Below are 20,818 nucleotides of genomic sequence, written 5' to 3'. Positions count from 1 at the left end.
ATTTAAAAATCGTGCTCAAAATGTCCGCTTCTTAGATTGGAATATAAAAATTTTCAGGTCGCGCTTCGCGCTCGCATCATTTCTGTAGCAAAAACCCATACCTATCATGATTAAATAGGTGAATGTAAATGTCCCGTTTTCAGTTCTAAGCCTCAAAAGAACTCCTGCTCCGATTTCAGATCGAAATATCAAAATTTTCAGCTCGCATTTATTCTTCTTTTAGATATAAATCTTAATTATTGGTATCAGAAATGCTTAGAATATCAAGTTTTTAGGTCATAATATAAAGAAATTTCAGCTCACTCTCGGCACTCGTACCTATGTATCCTCATGAGTTACTACAAACAGTCCTAAACAGGCACGCTTTTCCTGTCAGTATACTAAAAAAATTAGCTCGCGCTTCGCGCTCGCATTAATTTGTTGGTGTGATACGTGTCTGTGTCTCATGATTCATATATATATATATACCATACACACACACACACACACACGCACACATATATATATATATATGTGTGTGTGTTGGTGGGTGTTTTGTACGATCGAGCGCCTTTGGAAGTATAATGATTTTGCCCCCCCCCCCCCAATCTGAAAAATCGATCGACGCCCCTGTTTCTGTGTAACAATTAGTTTTTATATCATTGTTGTATTGAAATGGAAAAAAGGCCGGACTTGACGTTGCATCACAAAAAAATGTCTGTCTCTCTCTCACCACCAAGACTCCATTATTAATACCTACCCTCTCCCGACTCTCATGTCTGTGGCTTTCTCATAGCGCCTTTTCTCTTCTCCCTCCTCTTCCCCCATTTACTTAGCTTTGTTACAATTCTCTTTCTCTCTCTATCACCCTCTCTTTTACTCCGTCCCCCTCCCATCCCTCACGCCCTTAATTCATTCTCCAACCCTCTCTCTTCTCTTGTCATGCTTGTTTCATCATGTTTCTCGATCATTGGACCACACGGGTCGTGTGGTCCCGTGGTTAAAGCATTGGACTCATAAGGTTGTGAGTTCGAATTCCCGCTCTGCCATTGTCTCAACTATGGTAAGAAAAGGCCCAAGAGTAATATCTGTAGTCTATAATTTCACCCGCTATGACTGATTTACCGAGAAGTAAAATGTTTCCTACGTAATTGGTCACACCAGCTTGGCGTTTACCAGCAAAAGGCTGTCTTGCCGAGTTCCTACGGGACTTACCACACACAGAAACAAAATATATGTATCTCCCAATTCTATGCCAGTCACCTTCACGACTTTCTCTCTCTCTCTCTCTCTCTCCTGCACGTCATTTGTTTTCTTCTGCCCCCCCCCTCTCTCTCTTCCCACTCCCACACGGTACATACATATAATCAGTCACTCCTTACGACCAAAGAAAAAACATAATTCACTGTAATCATGACAAAATAATCTGAAAAATAAAGTCACACTGAAAAGACTCAAATTTATTTCATATATTTTTGACAAAGGCAATGTAAGGAAAATATTCGGCGAGTTTGATTTGACAATTTAACATGTTTTATATACATGTAGTTATTTCATTTAACAAGACCGATGCCAACAAATGATCAGATATACTGTATGTTGTTCATATCACTTTCTGACTTGATCATAGGGCCAAGCCTATTGAACAAATTCAGCAATTGTATTGTATGTTGATCTAGAACGGTAATTTTATATTAAATATGACATTATCGATATGTATGCTTTCTTCACCATGCTCTGGTTCGAATTTGTTCTTCATTTTCCTTTGGCTAAACTCATCTACTAGTAAATAACTTTGACAATGTCGTTTTAATTAATTGATTGTAGAATATGATTTTATTTCCTTTTGACATTAGGAACTATATATTTGCTCATTGTGCTTTCTTTGTTTTGGGAGAGGAGAGGGGTGGTATTTGAGTTTCGTATTACAACTAGAAAATGAAAAGTCATATATCACAACTTACCAAAGCAGATTTAGAGATTATTAGAGGAACATTTCATGAACAAAATAGTGACAGTTTACTGATTATTTGTTAAAAGCCACTGAAATCCCTGCACCTGATTGGCTAAGGAGAAATTTGTCACTGAAAATCAAAGACAGGATACTTTATGAAACACTCATGTTCAGAAAAGGTGTTAAAAAATAAAAAAATATTGCACATACACTCACAAATCATACAACAGCCGACTCACACAACCTCACATATCCCTAGCCGCTGAACGGGACCCTTAGGGAACAATTTTAATGTGCCCCGTACCTCGTACCCCTTTTGAAGTTATGGTAGCAAATCTTTTTTTTTAAATGAGGATCCCTTTCATGCTCATATTTCCCTTGAGATTATCTTTTTTTAGGCAGTTAGACCATATCTTTAGGCAGTAATTTCGAACCCACTATAACTTCTACTTGTCAAATTCTCTCCATATTGAAACAACTTTCAGTGCCCCACCCCACCTCTTTGATCTGCCCCAACCGGTCGTCTTGAAATCAGTCACATTCAGCCGCAATAATGCAGTATTGCTAGAGATAGCGTCTTGCACTACGTTTACAGAAACCCTAAGAATAAAGGCCAGGACGGAGAAAACAAGAAGTAAAATGCCATCATTACGAAGTTGTTTGATAGGAATAAAAATCGATATTAAAGATAAGACAAATCATACATCAAAGCTTAGTATTCATCTCCTTCCTCTCCTTCTTCTCCCTCTTCATTGGCGGAGTCGACACCGACCTCTTCGTAGTCCTTTTCGAGAGCAGCTAAATCTTCACGTGCCTCAGAGAATTCTCCTTCTTCCATACCCTCTCCGACGTACCAATGGACGAAAGCACGCTTGGCGTACATCAGATCGAACTTGTGGTCGAGACGAGCCCATGCCTCTGCGATGGCAGTGGTGTTGCTCAACATGCAGACAGCACGTTGGACCTTGGCGAGATCACCACCGGGAACGACGGTTGGTGGCTGATAGTTTATCCCAACCTTAAAACCAGTTGGACACCAGTCGACGAACTGGATCGTACGCTTGGTCTTGAGGGTAGCGATTGCGGCGTTGACATCCTTGGGGACGACATCACCACGGTACAGGAGACAGCAGGCCATGTATTTGCCGTGACGGGGATCACATTTTACCATCTGGTTGGCGGGCTCGAAGCAGGCATTGGTGATCTCAGCAGTGGACAGGGACTCGTGGTAAGCCTTCTCAGCAGAGATGACTGGGGCATATGTAGCCATAGGAAAATGAATACGAGGATAAGGAACCAGATTTGTCTGGAATTCAGTCAGATCAACGTTGAGGGCGCCATCAAACCGCAGAGAGGCAGTAATTGACGATACGATCTGCCCAATGAGACGATTGAGGTTGGTGTAGGTCGGCCTTTCGATGTCGAGGTTACGACGACAGATATCGTAGATAGCCTCGTTATCGACCATGAAGGCACAGTCGGAGTGTTCCAGGGTAGTATGGGTAGTCAAGATCGAGTTGTAGGGTTCTACCACAGCGGTAGAGATCTGGGGTGCAGGATAGATGGCGAACTCGAGCTTCGACTTCTTCCCGTAGTCAACAGAGAGGCGTTCTAGGAGAAGTGATGTGAATCCTGAGCCGGTGCCTCCACCAAAGCTGTGAAAGATTAGGAATCCCTGAAGACCTGTGCACTGGTCAGCCAATTTCCTGATCCTGTCCAGAACTATATCGATCAACTCTTTCCCGACTGTGTAATGACCTCGGGCGTAGTTGTTGGCAGCATCTTCTTTGCCTGTAATCAGCTGCTCTGGGTGAAAGAGTTGACGGTAAGTGCCGGTTCGAACCTCATCTAAAGGGGATTATAAATATAAGAAACGGGTTAATATCCACTTGTATTTTTAATCATCTAAATTAGTTTTAAATCTACTGCACATCGATTGAGGTTTATTTTATTTGGATGTGCATGTGTGTGTGTGTTTTCATTAACACTCCTGTGTCTGCGTGTAGATTGTGCTGTAATCATTTTATATTAACTTTGACAAAAAAATCAAACATTTTCCTTACATCTCAACATATAAATGCACCACCTATCATGTTCATGTAGGCCTTTAACCTAAATACATTCGTGTATTTTTACCAATCAGTGTTTCAATATTTGGAGACAGAAAAGGATTAAACAGAATAACATTTCTTATCACTTACCAACAACGGTGGGTTCGAGGTCGACGAAGACGGCACGAGGAACATGCTTTCCAGCTCCAGTCTCACTGAAGAAGGTGTTGAAGGAGTCATCACCACCTCCAATGGTCTTGTCTGAGGGCATCTGGCCATCAGGCTGGATGCCATGTTCAAGACAGTACAACTCCCAGCAGGCATTGCCGATCTGGACTCCGGCTTGACCAACATGGAGAGAGATACATTCACGCTGGATAACAAAAATGGGGGAAATCGAAAATCTGATGATTAATTTTTGGAGGTTTTTCTCACTTTAGAATTGTCATTCTTTTATTTATTAAAGGTTAAACCGAAACTTACTTTGAAATCTAAAATCTTTCATGGCCAGTATATACCTGTTGCTTGAAAAACGGCTCAAAAGAACAATTTGTTAAGGGTCAAATCATGAAGTTCTTTGTTGTTGGACGGCCATGGTCACACATGAAGTGAAAACGACCAGGGACGTACTTATGTAGTTAGCAATATGCACTAACTGAGAACAAATTCACCTGAAATCAAGCACAAAGGTGTCATTAGGTCTGAAACCAAACCGAATATTTTCTGCTAGGATGTATTAATTAGACATGGCTCAAGCAGCCGCCAGTCATTCACGCTTATACACTGTTAAAAAACCCTGATTTTACAGAAAAATAAAAGATTTTGCAGAAAGCAATACCAGAATCATTCTTTAAATTCATGAAACATGTGAAACAGGAATTTTTCTGCAATTTAACAGAACAGGTATGTTAGAAAAAGGGGAAAAGAGTGTTTTATTTAAGGAAATTTGTAAGATTACACACACCAAATACCAATTTCCTGTAAGATTACGCAATCTGGTAAGATTACAGGTGTTCTCGAGACTCTGCTGCAGGAACTTCCTTTAGTTTAAGGATAAATTTTCTAACAGTGTATATACCTCCTCGAATCTTTCTGCTTCCTAATTCATTTGAAATGACCATGGCATTTAGTAGACTTGTTAACTGCAAAAAAAGGGGTGAACGCTGCATTTTTGAGTACAAATGTCCCACTTGGCACAAATGTTCCTTGAGTCAAAAGAAAAAAATTCATCCAAAGAGACACGCTGTATCTATGCAAATAAGCAAGTAATTTGCATAAATTTGCATATTATGTCGATATGTAAAAACAAGTAATTCAGAATATATATTTCACCAGAACTGCCCTAAAATTGGAAATAAAGACTTAGGGTAAGACAGGGAAGAAAATTGTCATTAAAAAATTGGGATATCCTTGTTTATTATTACCTAATTTACATAAATTATGCTAATTATAATTTAAAACAGAGTATTTTTTTCAAGAATCCTGAACTGTTTTACAAATAACAGCAATTAATACAAAATGTCAACATTCTACATGAAAGAGAATATATTAGCGAAAACATCGATATGCTTCATGACAGTATTAGTGTCTTAATTTTCTTAGAAAGAGGGCAAATATGTCAAAATGTATGACGTGATATTGCGCTAAAACGAGACCAAAACAACCTCTATGTCACAGTCACACTCACGAATCGGACAATAAAGCGATCAATGGTATGTCATTCGAGATAACACAATCTCAACACAATAGCTTCCATCGGCTTCTCGTATCGCTTTTGTTGGTGTGTCTGCCACACCGTAATCTATGCTATATACGGGCAAAATGCATTTCGGTATCGGTAAAACACTATTAATTTTGTTTTATTTGTTTCTAATTTGTTTCTCTTTGAAAATTTACAGGAGACATTGCTTTGCAGGTTACTGCTTAAATGAAGCTCTGGCACATGAATCATGACGAATGTACCCCACCTCAATCCATATTTTAACTTTGTTCAAATATATGTCTTTTGGAGACCCCGAAGTGGCAAAACTGCATTCCCCCGCGGCATTCCCGCTACATTACAAAACCAGTTTGACTTGTATTATCGACTTGGAAAAGACAGATGTATGAGACATCAGTTAACATGTTTCCTGAAGATAGGTTTTTTTTTGTTTATTTAAGCCTACGTCCACGGGAGCCCTCCGAATTTACTCCATCCCCTCTCTGTATTTCGACACTAAATAAAAAAAAATATCGTGTTTAAAAGCCACCGGCAAGGCAAATTGCGTTTTTGGTATAATAAAGCAACTTTTATATCTATATTTCATATTTATCTATATTAATATCATATTAATGCTATTATTATTATTATTATTATTATTGTTCTGCAGTTTGAAATAATGCTCAAGCACAGTAAAGGCTATAACCCAACAGAAGCATGCCTAGGATACCCTTTTCCCTTTTGGTTTTATGTATTCAAAAATAGTTTATTGTCTTTAGAACTCTTAAAAGATTACTTTTGTTTGTATTGATATCTTGGAATAGATTGAGGAGAAAATACTCTACATTTGACATGTAGAAGAGCTGTAGTACATTGAAAAAAGAAGCCACACGTAAGCTCTATAATACTCAAACCCCGTTATTGCTTTCACTCTATGTTAAATTTAAATATTTTCAGAGCCCATTCGGAAGAAAGATACATTTCTACTACACACAGTAAAGCCTCTTTACTTTCTCCTCTTGAAAAATAACATAGAAGGCATTGTTTTATATCGCATAAAATAAGTTCGTGTACATGACGGTGGCCTGTCGAAGTTGCCCAACCGTTTATTTTGTTTTGACAATATATATTTACAATATCGTCTAAATGAAGCCCTCATCTGGAAAAGGGCACTTATTAAAGGCAGCATCTACATTATATAGAGGAGGCCCTGGTACTTGGAAGCGGGGGCTTGTTTTAATAAACAAGGATATCCCAATTATTTTATGACAATTTTTTTCCCTGTCTTACCCTAAGTCTTTATTTCCAATTTTAGGGTAGTTCTGGCGAAATATATATTCTGAATTACTTGTTTATACTATATCGACATAATATGCAAATTTATGCAAATTACTTGCTTATTTGCATAGATACAGCGTGTCTCTTTGGATGAATCTTTTTCTTTTGACTCAAGGAACATTTGTGCCAAGTGGGACATTTGTACTCAAAAATGCAGCGTTCAACCTCTTAACAAGTCTACTAATTTGGATGGATGAAAAACTATACCAAGGCCGGTTCTTTTACATCAAACAAAGCTGTGTTTCCGTTGTTGCTAGCAACAAATATCTGACTCTATCAAGGAATAATTTGCACTCGCCCGTTCCGAACTGCAGTGGATGAGTAATACATTTAGACAAATACTCGTAACCCCTAGCAACGGCTGTTTGCATTTATTCAGAATGTCCTCGCTGGTTTTGTTTCCACCACAGTGCATCCATCTGCCTGTATTTCAATAGACGCCTCGTTACCACGGCAACCATTCATGACTAATCGAAGCGCTCATTTTCCTAATTATTCTCTAAAAGATGACTCGTAAATTTTGTATTGGATAGCGATGGCAATAGGGCAGCATTTTTTTTTGTATTCAGTATGCCTCATTTTAGTGGAAAGAATGTCAATAATACAGCTTTTCAAGTATTTCCACTAATTAACTTTAAGAGGTTTTAAAAGACGTCGTTATTAGATTTACGAATATCTAAAATTATTAACAGTTAACCTAAGGTGAATTATATTTCTTAACTATTTAAATACTAGAGATTCGTAATCTGGAAATATGCATTTGATTAAAGACATTTCTCAACTTTTCTCAACTCTGTTGACACTTGGGAAACACATCTCATGATAACAATTGAGGATTGATACCATGATTTAATTTCGACTAAATCTCTTTCTGGAAATGGGCCTACCGTTGTCCTTATGAAAATGAAATTATAAAAAAATATAAAAATATGAAGCCATCACCAACTGCATAGAGAAGATGAGTTTCATTGAAAGACATGTTACAATATTTCATGATATTTAGTAAATAAATAAGACCTGTTGTTTTTTTTTTGTTCGAAAGGAGAGGAATGGGGCTGCAACCGCGTAGCCAGGGTTTCATTTTGGAGGGGGCGGAATTAAGCTAAAGCGTTTTATCAATTTTTTTTTCATGGAAAGGGTCCCGAGAAAAGGGTATTCTCAAAGATATATTGAATAATTCTCTTGGAAAGATCAGATTTGATTACAAAGATTTTAGCGACAGTGCATATCTTTAATTCGCAAAACAGAGGAAAAGAAATATATTTGTCGGGAGGAAGATATTCCTTCCCGCGCAGAGCAATGAAACTCTGAAATTTCAAAGGGCAGACGTTTCATAAGATGCAGGTATCTTGTACCACATCGGCTCTAATTCAATTGATTTTCTAAGATTATTTAACTTCATTACAAGGAAAATAGTGCGCAAAAAGTTGAAACTTCTCTGATTTATTGAAATTATATTAACAAGGATGCCTAATTTCTTTGACTTATCATGAAGCGCTTCATTTTGAATCAAAGACACGTAAGTGTCATTAAAAATTTCAAACTGAGGGCGCAAAACAGGACAGGAGATGAATGTGCAGGGAAATGACATGAAATTTAATAGAATTTGATAAAAAAAATATTGTACTTTTTTATTCAATACGACACGAATTTTATACCTTCCTCTTTTTAAATTAGGAACCTGTTTCCCCCAAAATTATGGTTGTTTATTAATGAGCTGAAAAGCTGCGGGAGAAGTTGACTTTATGGAGGTGACGGCAGAAACTGATATAAAGATTTTACCCGCCCGGAGCCGACCAGAAGTTGCGCGATAAAAAAAGGATAACTTCATATACTTCGGCCTAATTACCTTACTCTAAATCCATGCCCTATATACATTTGAACTTTAATTGGCAAGAAACACATATAGCTGAGGTGGAAAAATAGGGTAAGAGAAAGGGTGGGTGAAACAATGGAGAACTTCAAAATTGTAATTTACCGCGCGCAGCGGGGAAGCAAAATTCATATAAGAATATAGAGCAAGAATGAAGGAGTTTCTCTTTTGAGAAAAAAAAAGAATAAAAAGGGGAAAAAGCACAAAGCTACCTTTCTTCCCTTTCCTCCCTTCCCTTTTCCTTTTCTCCTCTCTTTTTCCCTTCTTTTTTCCGGACTTTTTTTTTTTGGGGGGGGGCGACCGCCCCCACTGGCTACGCGCCTGTGGGGCTGAACACCACATCCTTCAATGTTACTAATGGAAATGTAAAAGTGCCCTTTTGATAGCCCAGACGCTCCCTATTTTTGAGTACCTTCAACAAAAAGATACTACGCGTCTAATCTAGAACTTGGAAAAACTCGGCGTACGGCTTTAGTTGTAATCGAACAAATTATGAATAAGCCAAGCACCATCCCCCCAACGGTGTCTATGGGATTTTGCCCCCCCCCCCCCCCATTCATCCAGAATTGCTTCTGATGCGACTGGAGTTAATACAGGATTGGAAAGAAGGGGAACTAGATGGATGAAAGAAAGAGAAAGAGAGGGAGGGAGAAAGGGGGATAGGGAACAAAAAAAAAACATTTGTCCTATACCATATTGATATTGGAATGCAGGTTTGATTGATGAAGCAGAATCAACCTAAAACTACATCTCAAGGTCCCTCTGAGACGACCTTCTCGGCCCTCTGGTTGGTTATACGTACAAATCACCACCAGACACTATTTATCTTTATTACCCTTTACAGTATACGTGTTAGCAATAGATTATCTTTTAACTTATAGACGTTTGACAGATTCTTTTTCTTCTGAAATAAATATAGAACATCCCAACCACCTACATATTCAAATTCAAATTATATTTCATTTTCATGAGAAAGACATATATATGATACAAAATAATTGCATACATGTATAATCATAATTGTTCAATAGTGCTAATTTGAGGTAACAGCTAATGTATACAAACATCAAACAGTCTCACAAGAAATATATGCATGGAATCTAGTTTCAAATCCACTCACCATGATAGTTGATTTTCAATCCTCGTGTCTTGCGATGAAACACAGTGAGTGATGACGGTCTGAGTCAGATATGGAGATGGTTTGTATCCAGGCTGGTTTTTATCCCGTAAGCCACGCCCATGATACATGTCCCGATGCTCTGTAATGGTCCAATCACCTTCCGCGATTAAATCTCCCCGAAATAATTAGCATATATGTACATTAATTACCATGCTTTGCTATTGAAATACCTGCTATGACGACAAGGAACTAATTTGCTCTCATTTTTTTGTCATCACTACCAATAATCAAATGAAGTGGTATTGTGAAATGCACCGTGATGTGCAGGGTTATACGAAGTGTGATTGAATTGATTATCATTTCCAAGGCCAACGTGTTAATCATTTCCTTCAGCAAAAAAATTTATCCACATTGTGCTGCACTCGACCCAGGTGAGGTGAATGGGTACCCGGTAGGATTTTTCCTTGAACGCTTTAGCGCCTATTAATATGGCGGCTCAGCTACAGCCGGGGTAATAATATGATACCTATTATCAAAGTGCAGTAGAGTATATGCACATAGTAACTGCGCTATATAAATGGACCTATTATTATTATTATCATATATAGTGAACATATAATTAAAGAATACACAGATATGTTTGTTTCATGGATTGGATGTTCGCATTAACGGAGTGAAGTCAAATTCAAATAGGTACAGATTGATGCTTTTCAGAGATGTTATGCGGTTAATGCTGGTGTTGAAATTGATTATTTCTAATTTCTCCCGCTATTCTCCTTCGCATCTTCCTTCTTTCTGACTCTCAATTTGTATTTCCCTCTCTCTCCCTTTCATTTATCTTTTACCTTTCTCTCCCTCTCTTTCTATTTCCTCGTGTGCTATTCCATTTACTCAAGAATTTCCGAATGTATATTTAAATTTTGTTATGAAAGAAAGTTGCCTTCTGCAATGACAAAAACTTGTTGATGAGCAATTATTGCAGGTTATTATCTTAGATTATCATTCGTTTGTTTTGGCTCTTATGAATCAAAGCCATCATGGTCATCGAATATAGAATAACAATTTCAATTTTCACAGGTACTCTGCACGAGAGATCAGAGTAGGGGTGGGGACAATATAATTTTTTTAATGAAAGAGAATAACAGAAGCGGTTTTGGTCGTGTGGCTACGTACAATGTATTACCCCTATAACGCAACTGGGAATAAACTACATGTATGGCGTAACTTGTTAGGTCATTTTGTCCCCTCTCAAATAATCTGGCGCCTTACCGGGTTCTAAGGCCATGCTTAGGGAGTGAAAGATCAGGGTTTTGATCCGCGATATGTTATAATCTTGCCTTTGACCAGACAGAATAATTTATTTAAATATACATGTTCGTGGGATAAATGAAAATGATGTTTAAAAACAATTATGTTGAAAAATGATATTTCGTTTGTGAAAATGGAAGAAAACAATATTTATTTAAACGAATGGAAAATTCATCATTGGCACCAACACATCCACATTGACTTGCGATAACAGTACTTAAAACTCGACAACGGTACTCAGGTTCTTTTTTTCTTTAATTTTAAACAATATTCTTTATTGTGCATGCTCTATCGAAACGATGAATGCCCCATGTGCTATATGTAACAGTCACACCATCGAAACTAACTCCAAACCGACCGATTATTATGCCAATCGAATAACGGTTTGTAGACGGTCTTGTTGGTGTAACTGTGACAATATTATGAATAAGAACCTCTTTTGTAAACATGTTAAATTGTATTGCAATGATCCAAGAACTGACCCTCTGGCACTGGTTTGCGAACAATTGCAAAATGGAAAAGATCTGAATCAAGATCATTGTAATTGCATATAATTATTCAAATAATCACCGACTATCAACCAATCACAAACTGTTTACACCTACATGACTTTGTGTAAAAGTGTCCTGGTGAAGATGTGAACAGTTTAAGTGAAGATTAACATGATAAAAGGTTGGAAATAACTGATTAGTATCCCATATCGACTGTGGTTTTCACCTTCAGATACATATACGTGCGTGATTATTTGCTTGTGCATTGCGCCACATTGTGCGGATGGTGTAAGGTTTTAGGGGAAACTGCCGTGGTAACGTGTAATGGGTTTTCTGATTGTAAAATAATAATCCTTATTTTTGAAGGTAAATGTAAATAATTCAACAATATCAAATGCCGAATGTATCTTTGATTTAAAAACAAACGCAAGATTGTCTGTACACTCGAGAAAAATGAAATATTCAATAAAAAAAATGAAAGGTTTGGGGAGTGACCTTTTCTAAATGTTGCATTTACCACTTAAAATTGTTCCACTCAACAATTGAATTGGTGAATTTATCGTTATGCAACATTTGGAAGAGGTTATCACTCCTCCAACCTTTCATTTTGGGGATAATCAGACGATATGTCTCCATCGAGTGTGTGCAATAATTGAGTTGCATTTTAGCTTTGAGTATTATGGATAATATTGGTGAGAACCAGACCATTAACGTTTGAGATTTTTTTTCCTATTCGAAAGACGATCATCGTAATGGTAATCTTTTAGTATTCCTCTCCTTCTTCTTCTCCCTCTTCATCGACGGAGTCGACACCGACTTCTTCGTAATCCTTCTCGAGAGCAGCCAAATCTTCGCGAGCCTCAGAGAATTCTCCTTCTTCCATACCCTCTCCGACGTACCAATGGACGAAAGCACGCTTGGCGTACATCAGATCGAACTTGTGGTCGAGACGAGCCCATGCCTCTGCGATAGCGGTGGTGTTGCTCAACATGCAGACAGCACGCTGGACCTTGGCAAGATCACCACCTGGAACGACGGTGGGTGGCTGGTAGTTGATACCGACCTTGAAACCAGTTGGACACCAGTCGACGAACTGAATGGTACGCTTGGTCTTGATGGTAGCGATTGCGGCGTTGACATCCTTGGGGACGACATCACCACGGTAAAGGAGACAGCAGGCCATGTATTTGCCGTGACGGGGATCGCACTTCACCATCTGGTTGGCGGGCTCGAAACATGCATTGGTGATCTCAGCAACAGTCAACTGCTCATGGTAAGCCTTCTCGGCAGAGATTACTGGGGCATAGGTCGCCAATGGGAAATGGATGCGTGGGTAGGGTACGAGATTGGTCTGGAACTCTGTCAAATCAACGTTGAGGGCACCATCGAACCGCAGAGATGCAGTGATGGAGGAGACAATCTGGCCCATCAAGCGATTGAGGTTGGTGTAAGTGGGACGTTCGATGTCAAGGTTACGACGGCAGATATCGTAGATAGCCTCGTTGTCGACCATGAAAGCACAGTCGGAGTGTTCCAGGGTAGTGTGGGTAGTCAAGATGGAGTTGTAGGGTTCAACAACAGCGGTTGAAACCTGAGGAGCTGGGTAAATGGCAAACTCCAGCTTGGATTTCTTTCCATAGTCGACAGAGAGACGCTCCATTAGCAGCGAAGAGAACCCTGACCCGGTGCCACCGCCGAAGCTGTGAAAGAGAAGGAAACCCTGTAGACCCGTGCATTGATCAGCCAGTTTCCTGATCCTGTCGAGGACAATATCGATGATTTCTTTTCCAACCGTGTAGTGGCCACGGGCATAGTTGTTGGCAGCATCTTCCTTACCGGTGATCAGCTGCTCAGGATGAAAGAGCTGGCGGTAAGTTCCGGTACGGACCTCATCTACAATGATAAAAAAAACATTTCATCAACACTTGTGTGTGACAAGTCCTTGAAATCGATAAGCTGATAAGTACATGTCTGGTTATTACTCTCTTTACTGTCAGATAAAACATTATTTATATTATTTTCCTTTTCTTCTGTTTCTATATCCTACTACAAGTATATGGATTATTTTTTTTCTTTTTTTTCTTTTCTTGGATTTATATATGTAATGTAAATAATGTATAATTTTAGACTTATATACATAACCTCTGTAGGCCTAAACTCCTCTTCAACTCTTGATTCTGAGTGTCTAAAAAAAATCCTCATAGCGATATTTAAGTATTTATGCTAGATCTGTTATTTATTCATTTATACTTACTACAGACAACTGGATTAGTACCCCCCGCCCCTGTTTTGTCGTGCTGTGTACTTACCTTCCTCTACCCTACTCTAGTTAGTTGTTCTTTTTTGTTATTACTGTATTTATATGTATGTATACTTTTTTTTTTGCTTATCTGCTTTTTTTTTCAATGCAGACGTTTAATTATATTGTATCATACATATTTTGTTGTTGTATCAAAGGTGATCTGTGCTTAACAAGCGTTGCTTCTATACAGACCACCTCTTTCCCATATTTTCGATATCTTTTTTTTAGCTCATTGTCCATAAGCTTTTATTCCTGTTGTGTTTTTTTTTTCTTTTAACCTTATTGATATCGTACATGTATGCATTGTATTTTGGTTGTGGAAAGAAATAAATGAACTTGAACTTGACACATTATTTTGTCGAATACAATATTCGACCAGTCCTTTCATTTCATGAAGTCCCCAGGTTATCCTGTCAAGTCTAACATTGACGTGCGTTGGAAGAGCAATGTGTTTTAATTGAAACCATTGGGTTGTGAGGAATCGGTGCTGCAACTATAAACATGATAAATGTGAAAATCCCAAGATGGTGATTAGTGCACAATAATGATCACTTATAAACCTAATAGATGTTATTCGACCATGATGTGAATAAACAAAAATTCATTTTCAAACCGAGGTCACCGTGGTAATACTATTTCTCTATGGGTCTGCAAAGACCCAAACATATGTATACTTTTTTTTCTAAATGGCTTGTTTATTTTATTTACAAGTATGCACCCAACGCAGTCTCAAGAACAAACGGGGGATTATGATTTTAACAGATGTATTTAAAGACGTTATGGACATGATATGATACTAAGACCATAATGGGACTGAAAAGGTTCCAAAAATATAATGTTCACGATTATAAGTAGAGAAAACAAAAAGAATGGCTAGACGTGCATGAGTATCCGAAATTGGACTTTATCAATTTCTGTAAATCCGTAACGGTCGAAGATCGGAGGTGCCGTGGCTTAATGGACATACCTAACGAGACACACGCAAGTCCGGGATTCAATCCCCGCCCACGCCATCTACGCCATTGAGCAAGGTATTAAATTGTTCAATGGTTCTGTGTTTTCCTACACTGGAATAATTTGAAAGGCGTTGGCGTTATTGGTGCCAGAATGTGTGAGAAAAGAAATAAAGATGCATGGAAAGACAGCTTATTAGCCTCGACAGAAAATAACATTAGGATTCATTTGGGATTGAAATGACGTAGGCTACCACTCTGACAAAATGATCGATTTTGCTTACCGACTACGGTTGGCTCGAGATCGACGAAGACGGCACGGGGCACGTGCTTGCCAGCTCCAGTCTCACTGAAGAAGGTGTTGAAGGAGTCATCACCACCTCCAATGGTCTTGTCTGAGGGCATCTGACCATCAGGCTGGATGCCATGCTCAAGACAGTATAACTCCCAGCAGGCATTACCGATCTGGACTCCGGCTTGGCCGATGTGAACTGAGATACATTCACGCTACAAGGAAAGAGAGAGATGAATCAGTGAAAAATCATTAGTATGATAAGTATATAATAAGGGCGTGTTTAAAAAAGATGCAATTATTGGTAATAAAAACTACCCCCCACCACTCCTTACCACCAATGGTGATCCCCTTCTTGTCATGGAGAGTCTAAAGCGATTTGATATGTTGAAATCGGTTGATCGCTTGCAAATTTATTTATTGATATGAATGCAAATGATATTTTTGCTATGTACACATATTTGGTTAAATTAAAATATTATGAACATGTAATTTGTGGTGTTATGGAAAACCTTTGGTATAAAGCATGTTCCGTCGAAGAAAATCAAAATTGCCAATTCATAAACTCATCGGAATTTTATCTAAAATTCTTTTGATTGGAGGTATGATTGATGTTAAATCAACGGATATTCTATTGTAATTATTTAAACAAATGGAAGTACATTTCTAATTTCCAATTTCATAAATATAGATAGAAGATCATCATCGAAATCTTTCCTCGATTTGATTGGCTAAGAAGCAATGTTACTATGGTAACTGTCACATAAAACAGCCGGCATGTCATTTCATGAAACGCTCTCCTAAACCTTTCAGACGACATAATTATATGCCGACATACATGTGACAAGACATGTTACTTCTAATTGAATTTCTTTCTACAATAGCCATCTGTTAACACCACGTTATGATTATTTTCTTTGATCAGAAAATTAATTCTTGTTCACCTTTTTCAAATTCTTGAATTGGAACACTGCATTTTTTATATCAAGGGAAAGGGGGTTGATGAAGAAAATATTGACATGCGTCCGTCGGTAAACACTAAATTGTGAGAGCCCATAATTAGAAGCCTACTGGTTCTTATCACTCTGACCCGGTGTTTTTTTTTAAGGGAGAGGGGTATATGCCCACGGTGGCGTTGTACATACATCATTTCAACCAGTTGCAGCAATTTCGTTGGGGGGGATCAAAATAATTACGAAGCATAACTTCTTGTTGATCTCAGGGCGGTGATTGCCGGGAACGCGTCATAAATGAATTTATATGAATATAAAATGAATTCATGTTTCAAAATATGTCGCGTATGCTTTGAAAGTGGTAAACCAAATCAAGCTTTGAAAATCAAGAGGGGGGGGGGCACGTCCCCCATCGGGGATCGACGGCTATGATTTCAACGCCCTATAACGTGACAAACCAGCTCATTTTTTTACTACCATACTACTATCTTCGACATATAAGACCATCTTCGAAATATTAGCTGTTTTTCTGACCTCAATCAGTATTCTACCGTGGACTTAATTACAAATATTTGCAGACGATGACTCCATATGAATAACAATCTTGAGTTACAAAAAAAGTTTATTTGATCGCCTCTTTGTTTATGAGCTGACAGAATGATCGAATTTGTTTTCGTGTCCTTAATTACTTGTATCATATTTCGTTTTTGCTATATCAAATGGAACTGAAGGAGATTCTCGTTTTGTAAATGTGGATCGCTTGGGGGATTTGACGCCATTCATAGTTGGTCATATATATTTTATCAACCTACAAAATGCCATATAATAAGTGTAAACAATGAAGTACATCGATTTTCGTAATAACTACATCAATATGAAAGAAAATTTACATCTTTTTTTTAAAAAAAAACACGATATTTTCCAGAAGCAGTTTTACACTAGGACAATACTGCAAATGTTTTTTTAATACATGACTTTACACTCTACCATTCGTAAATTATACAAAAATTAATCGAATTAAACTCCTAAGTTTTTTTTTTCATTTTTTATGGCTTATTGAATGATTTAACCTGGTACTATTCGTCAAAGAATTCACATTTGATTGAATTTAAAAAAAGTAGATTTATACATGTATATCAATTACTTGATCCTCGACTCAAAATACGGTTTAATGTCAATCTATCTCATTTACGTTCATTGAAAAATTAAATTATCTGAAAATGTGATGATTGCACGAAAGAGGGAAATAGAAACCATTCTATCGTATTCACATGAACTGATAAAGAGGAACTGATTTAGTCAAAATCTACAATTCTGCAATGCGAAGTAACCCAATGCAACCATTAAAAAACAGCCTCCATCTCAATGCTGAGTGATCTTATCATTTATTGTTTTTCAATCACGTAAATATTACCGAATTGCTGAAGCTAGGTGACATCTTTCGGAGTTTTATTCTTTGATTGGATCATAGAGCTGTGCTCTTCATTGTTTACTTGAAATTCGACTAACCGTTATTACTGTTATAGATTTACGCGTTACAACCATGTATACGTTTATCGAAAAGATGCTTAATAGGAGACCGATGCTCTACTAACCTTGTAACAAAGCACGATTTCTCTGTGAACTTGGATTTAAATCAGATATTACTGAAAATGGGGAGCTAGCTGCACGACGCTTTGGGAATATATTCATATTTTGATACTTGACATCTGTGGTATACACACAGCAGGCAGGCGTATCTAGTTATTTGATCTTTAGTCTTGGGGCTATCACAAGATTTCCAGCGAATCATACCACACAGAGACCATGTTATAAATACCTTTGACATTTTCCCACGCAAAAACATATATATATATATATCCACTCTCCACGCATGATCCTTTATTCACTTTCGCTCCCTGGACATGTGGAATTAGCATTGTTTAATGGTTCATTCAATTTGGTCCTTATTTTAAAATATGTAAAAAAAAAAATAATTCAAACAATAAAAAAACAACAGAAATAGTGAGTGAAGGACACGAGCCTTCATATTGTGCATATCACAGTTTTGAGCAAAATAAGCGAAAATTGAAAATGTCATAACGTTCATAATTTACATCCGATTTCGATGAAATTTTCAGCGATAAATGCTTGTTTGTTTTTGTCTTTTTATTCAAATCAACATTCTTCTGGAATGTACAAGATCTTTAATATACCAATGGGAAATACAAATAGTCCTCTATTATAGATGATCGCTAGATTAATAACTGTACGACACACAATCTGTATGATGTAAAACTACACTGGCATTGGTATGTCTTGGTTATCACGATACTGCTCAAAATAGTCTTTGGACTTTGGTCTTCTGACGGTTGGATTGTGGACACAGTTGCTAAGCTGCCAACCTCGTTTATAACCATTGAAATATCTTAACAGATATGTACCTCCAATGAGAACGGGGGTAAAAATGGCGCGCAAAAAATAGAAGAAATCATTCGTTATGGAAGTGGATTTCAGGATGCAAATCATGATTAAGATAAGCATCGGGTATTGTTAAAATACGGCGTATAGTCAAGGAATTGAATATGTATAGAGAGAACTTCCGAAAAGCATGTATAAAAAGCTTTGATTCATGATAAGCTAGATTCATTCTTATCAATAACATAATGAGATTTATAATGATACAAGAGTCAGTTAGAATGCATTCTTAAAATAAATTGTTACTGAGTCTACAGTAAGGTTAGCAACTGCTGGGATATACCACAGAACAGAGTAAATTAAGAATAGGCGATGGCAAGTTAAATGATTTAAAATCTTAAAACCTGCCTTGGTGTCGAATCACAATTTAAAATACTAACACTACTAAAAGAAATATTTAAAACTAACTCACCATGATTAGTTTTGGGTGGAGGTTAGACTGCTGTGCTTTACGATGTAACAAGCAGACGACTGTGATATCGAATGATGATCGTTTGCCACGAACCAACCTTTAAATACGACACATTACAAACCTGGCGCGAAAGATCTGACGTTGACATTTACTAGTTGTCATTTCTAGACCCCGTTAATACGAAATAGGCTACGAAATATAACATATTCTCCCTTTTCTGATTTTTCCATTTTTCTCGAAGGGATTGATTACGCATTTAGATTTAAGATGAGCTATGTTAGACAATATGACATAAAAAATCCTTGGTATACTTTACTCTGATAGTTTTATCAAATTTGTTTTTTTTTTAATAGGATGCAGAAAATAGGAGCGAATTTAATAGAAAAATATTGGAGTTACTACAAACGATATACTCGTTCAATTATATAAACAAACAAGCTTGATTTTTTTTCAAGATCTGTTCTCATGACTTTATATTGAGCCGTATTATTATCAAAGTAACAAGTTGCTTTTATTTCATTTCGTTTGTTTCATTTTTAACAAAAGGAAAATTTTAACAGGAAAATACAGTTTGGTTAAGTTACCATGGATACGCTGGCGTATAGATTTGGGTTTTGGTGCCCTGGACCCACAGCAGGTTTATGAAGAAGTAAAATAAAAACAAGAAGTGCAAAAGCAAAAAAATGAAATGGAAAAAGTGAAATATAAAGTCAGCTACAATAAAAAGTAGATGCTGTTCTAAAGAGGTTAAAATTGCCTTGCGCTCGCTCGTTTTCGACCGGCTTTTTAAAGAAATTTTGCTGTATGCGCCTTTTTGCGTCCCCTCAAAATGTTTGGCTCATAATGCGAACGTATATTATATGAACATGGACATACAAGACCAAAATAACTTTTTTGAAAATGTCCCTTCTCGATATAGCAAGGTCTTAAACTAAAGACTTCTCCTAGTAACGGTCGCATAAACTTTGAATTCAACAATGGAATGTGTATATTTGTTTTACGAAGTGACACACCTTACCACGGTATATACTGATATCAGTTTTATAGATTATATAACTCCCGAATGAGTTAATCATTAATAGTTGGTCGTTTTAGGGTGACGTCATGCTTATTTCGCCTTTTCTATGACCATATTTTGCGAGTGCCTATTGGCTGATTGGTTCATGTCTAGGTCATACTTTAAACGTGTCCGGGTGGGTATCTTGGTATCGGGGTGGCAAAAATATAGGCCTAATATAGAAAGATTTTTGAAAAAAGATCTGACATATACACGGTCCTGCATACTTACTAAATATGCATGAATGACATATATGAATAATACAATACATATATATCCAGACAACATAGAGAGATTACATAACATAAATACGCGCCCCACTCAATTTTTTTTTTCTTCTCGTTATCATACTCATGACTGCAATTTTGAATGTATGAATTTATTTCTGTTCTGTTGGAAATGAAACCGAATTTTATTTTTATTTTTTCTACCTAAAAAGAAATGATATCATGGCAATTGCTAAACTCGGATTACGTAATCTGATGCGCCTAATGAAATATATTATTATTATTGTCCTTATTATTATTTCATTCTTTGGCTTCTTGGAGAATAAATAGTACATATTTTACTAGAAGCCAG

At 37.3% G+C, this 20,818-nt stretch overlaps 2 protein-coding genes across 3 annotated transcripts; both read right to left on the bottom strand.

Moving 5' to 3' along the window:
• Positions 1-2,339: 2,339 nt before the first annotated feature.
• Positions 2,340-10,113, bottom strand: LOC121414286 (tubulin alpha-1 chain-like). 2 transcript variants are annotated; one of them, XM_041607412.1, is made up of 3 exons: positions 10,015-10,113; positions 4,135-4,357; positions 2,340-3,781 (listed from the first exon to the last, which is right to left on the bottom strand). In XM_041607412.1, the coding sequence occupies exons 1-3, from the start codon at positions 10,015-10,017 to the stop codon at positions 2,646-2,648; spliced, it is 1,362 nt and encodes a 453-aa protein (XP_041463346.1). In that variant the 5' UTR covers positions 10,018-10,113; the 3' UTR covers positions 2,340-2,645. The 2 variants fall into 2 exon arrangements, with proteins under 2 accessions (XP_041463346.1, XP_041463347.1); XM_041607413.1 differs by lacking the exon at positions 10,015-10,113 and adding an exon at positions 4,503-4,609.
• A 1,465-nt stretch (positions 10,114-11,578) lies between these two features.
• On the bottom strand, positions 11,579-19,286 carry LOC121414288 (tubulin alpha-1A chain-like). The gene is made up of 3 exons (XM_041607415.1): positions 19,183-19,286; positions 15,353-15,575; positions 11,579-13,706 (listed from the first exon to the last, which is right to left on the bottom strand). Exons 1-3 carry the CDS (start codon positions 19,183-19,185, stop codon positions 12,577-12,579), a joined length of 1,356 nt encoding a protein of 451 aa, XP_041463349.1. The 5' UTR covers positions 19,186-19,286; the 3' UTR covers positions 11,579-12,576.
• Between the last annotated feature and the right edge of the window lie 1,532 nt (positions 19,287-20,818).

This window comes from Lytechinus variegatus, chromosome 4 (genome assembly GCF_018143015.1).
Source record: "Lytechinus variegatus isolate NC3 chromosome 4, Lvar_3.0, whole genome shotgun sequence".
Taxonomy (NCBI): Eukaryota; Metazoa; Echinodermata; class Echinoidea; order Temnopleuroida; family Toxopneustidae; genus Lytechinus; species Lytechinus variegatus.
The sequence above is the reverse complement of the archived record's forward strand: the minus strand, read 5'-3'. Positions and strand labels throughout refer to the sequence as shown.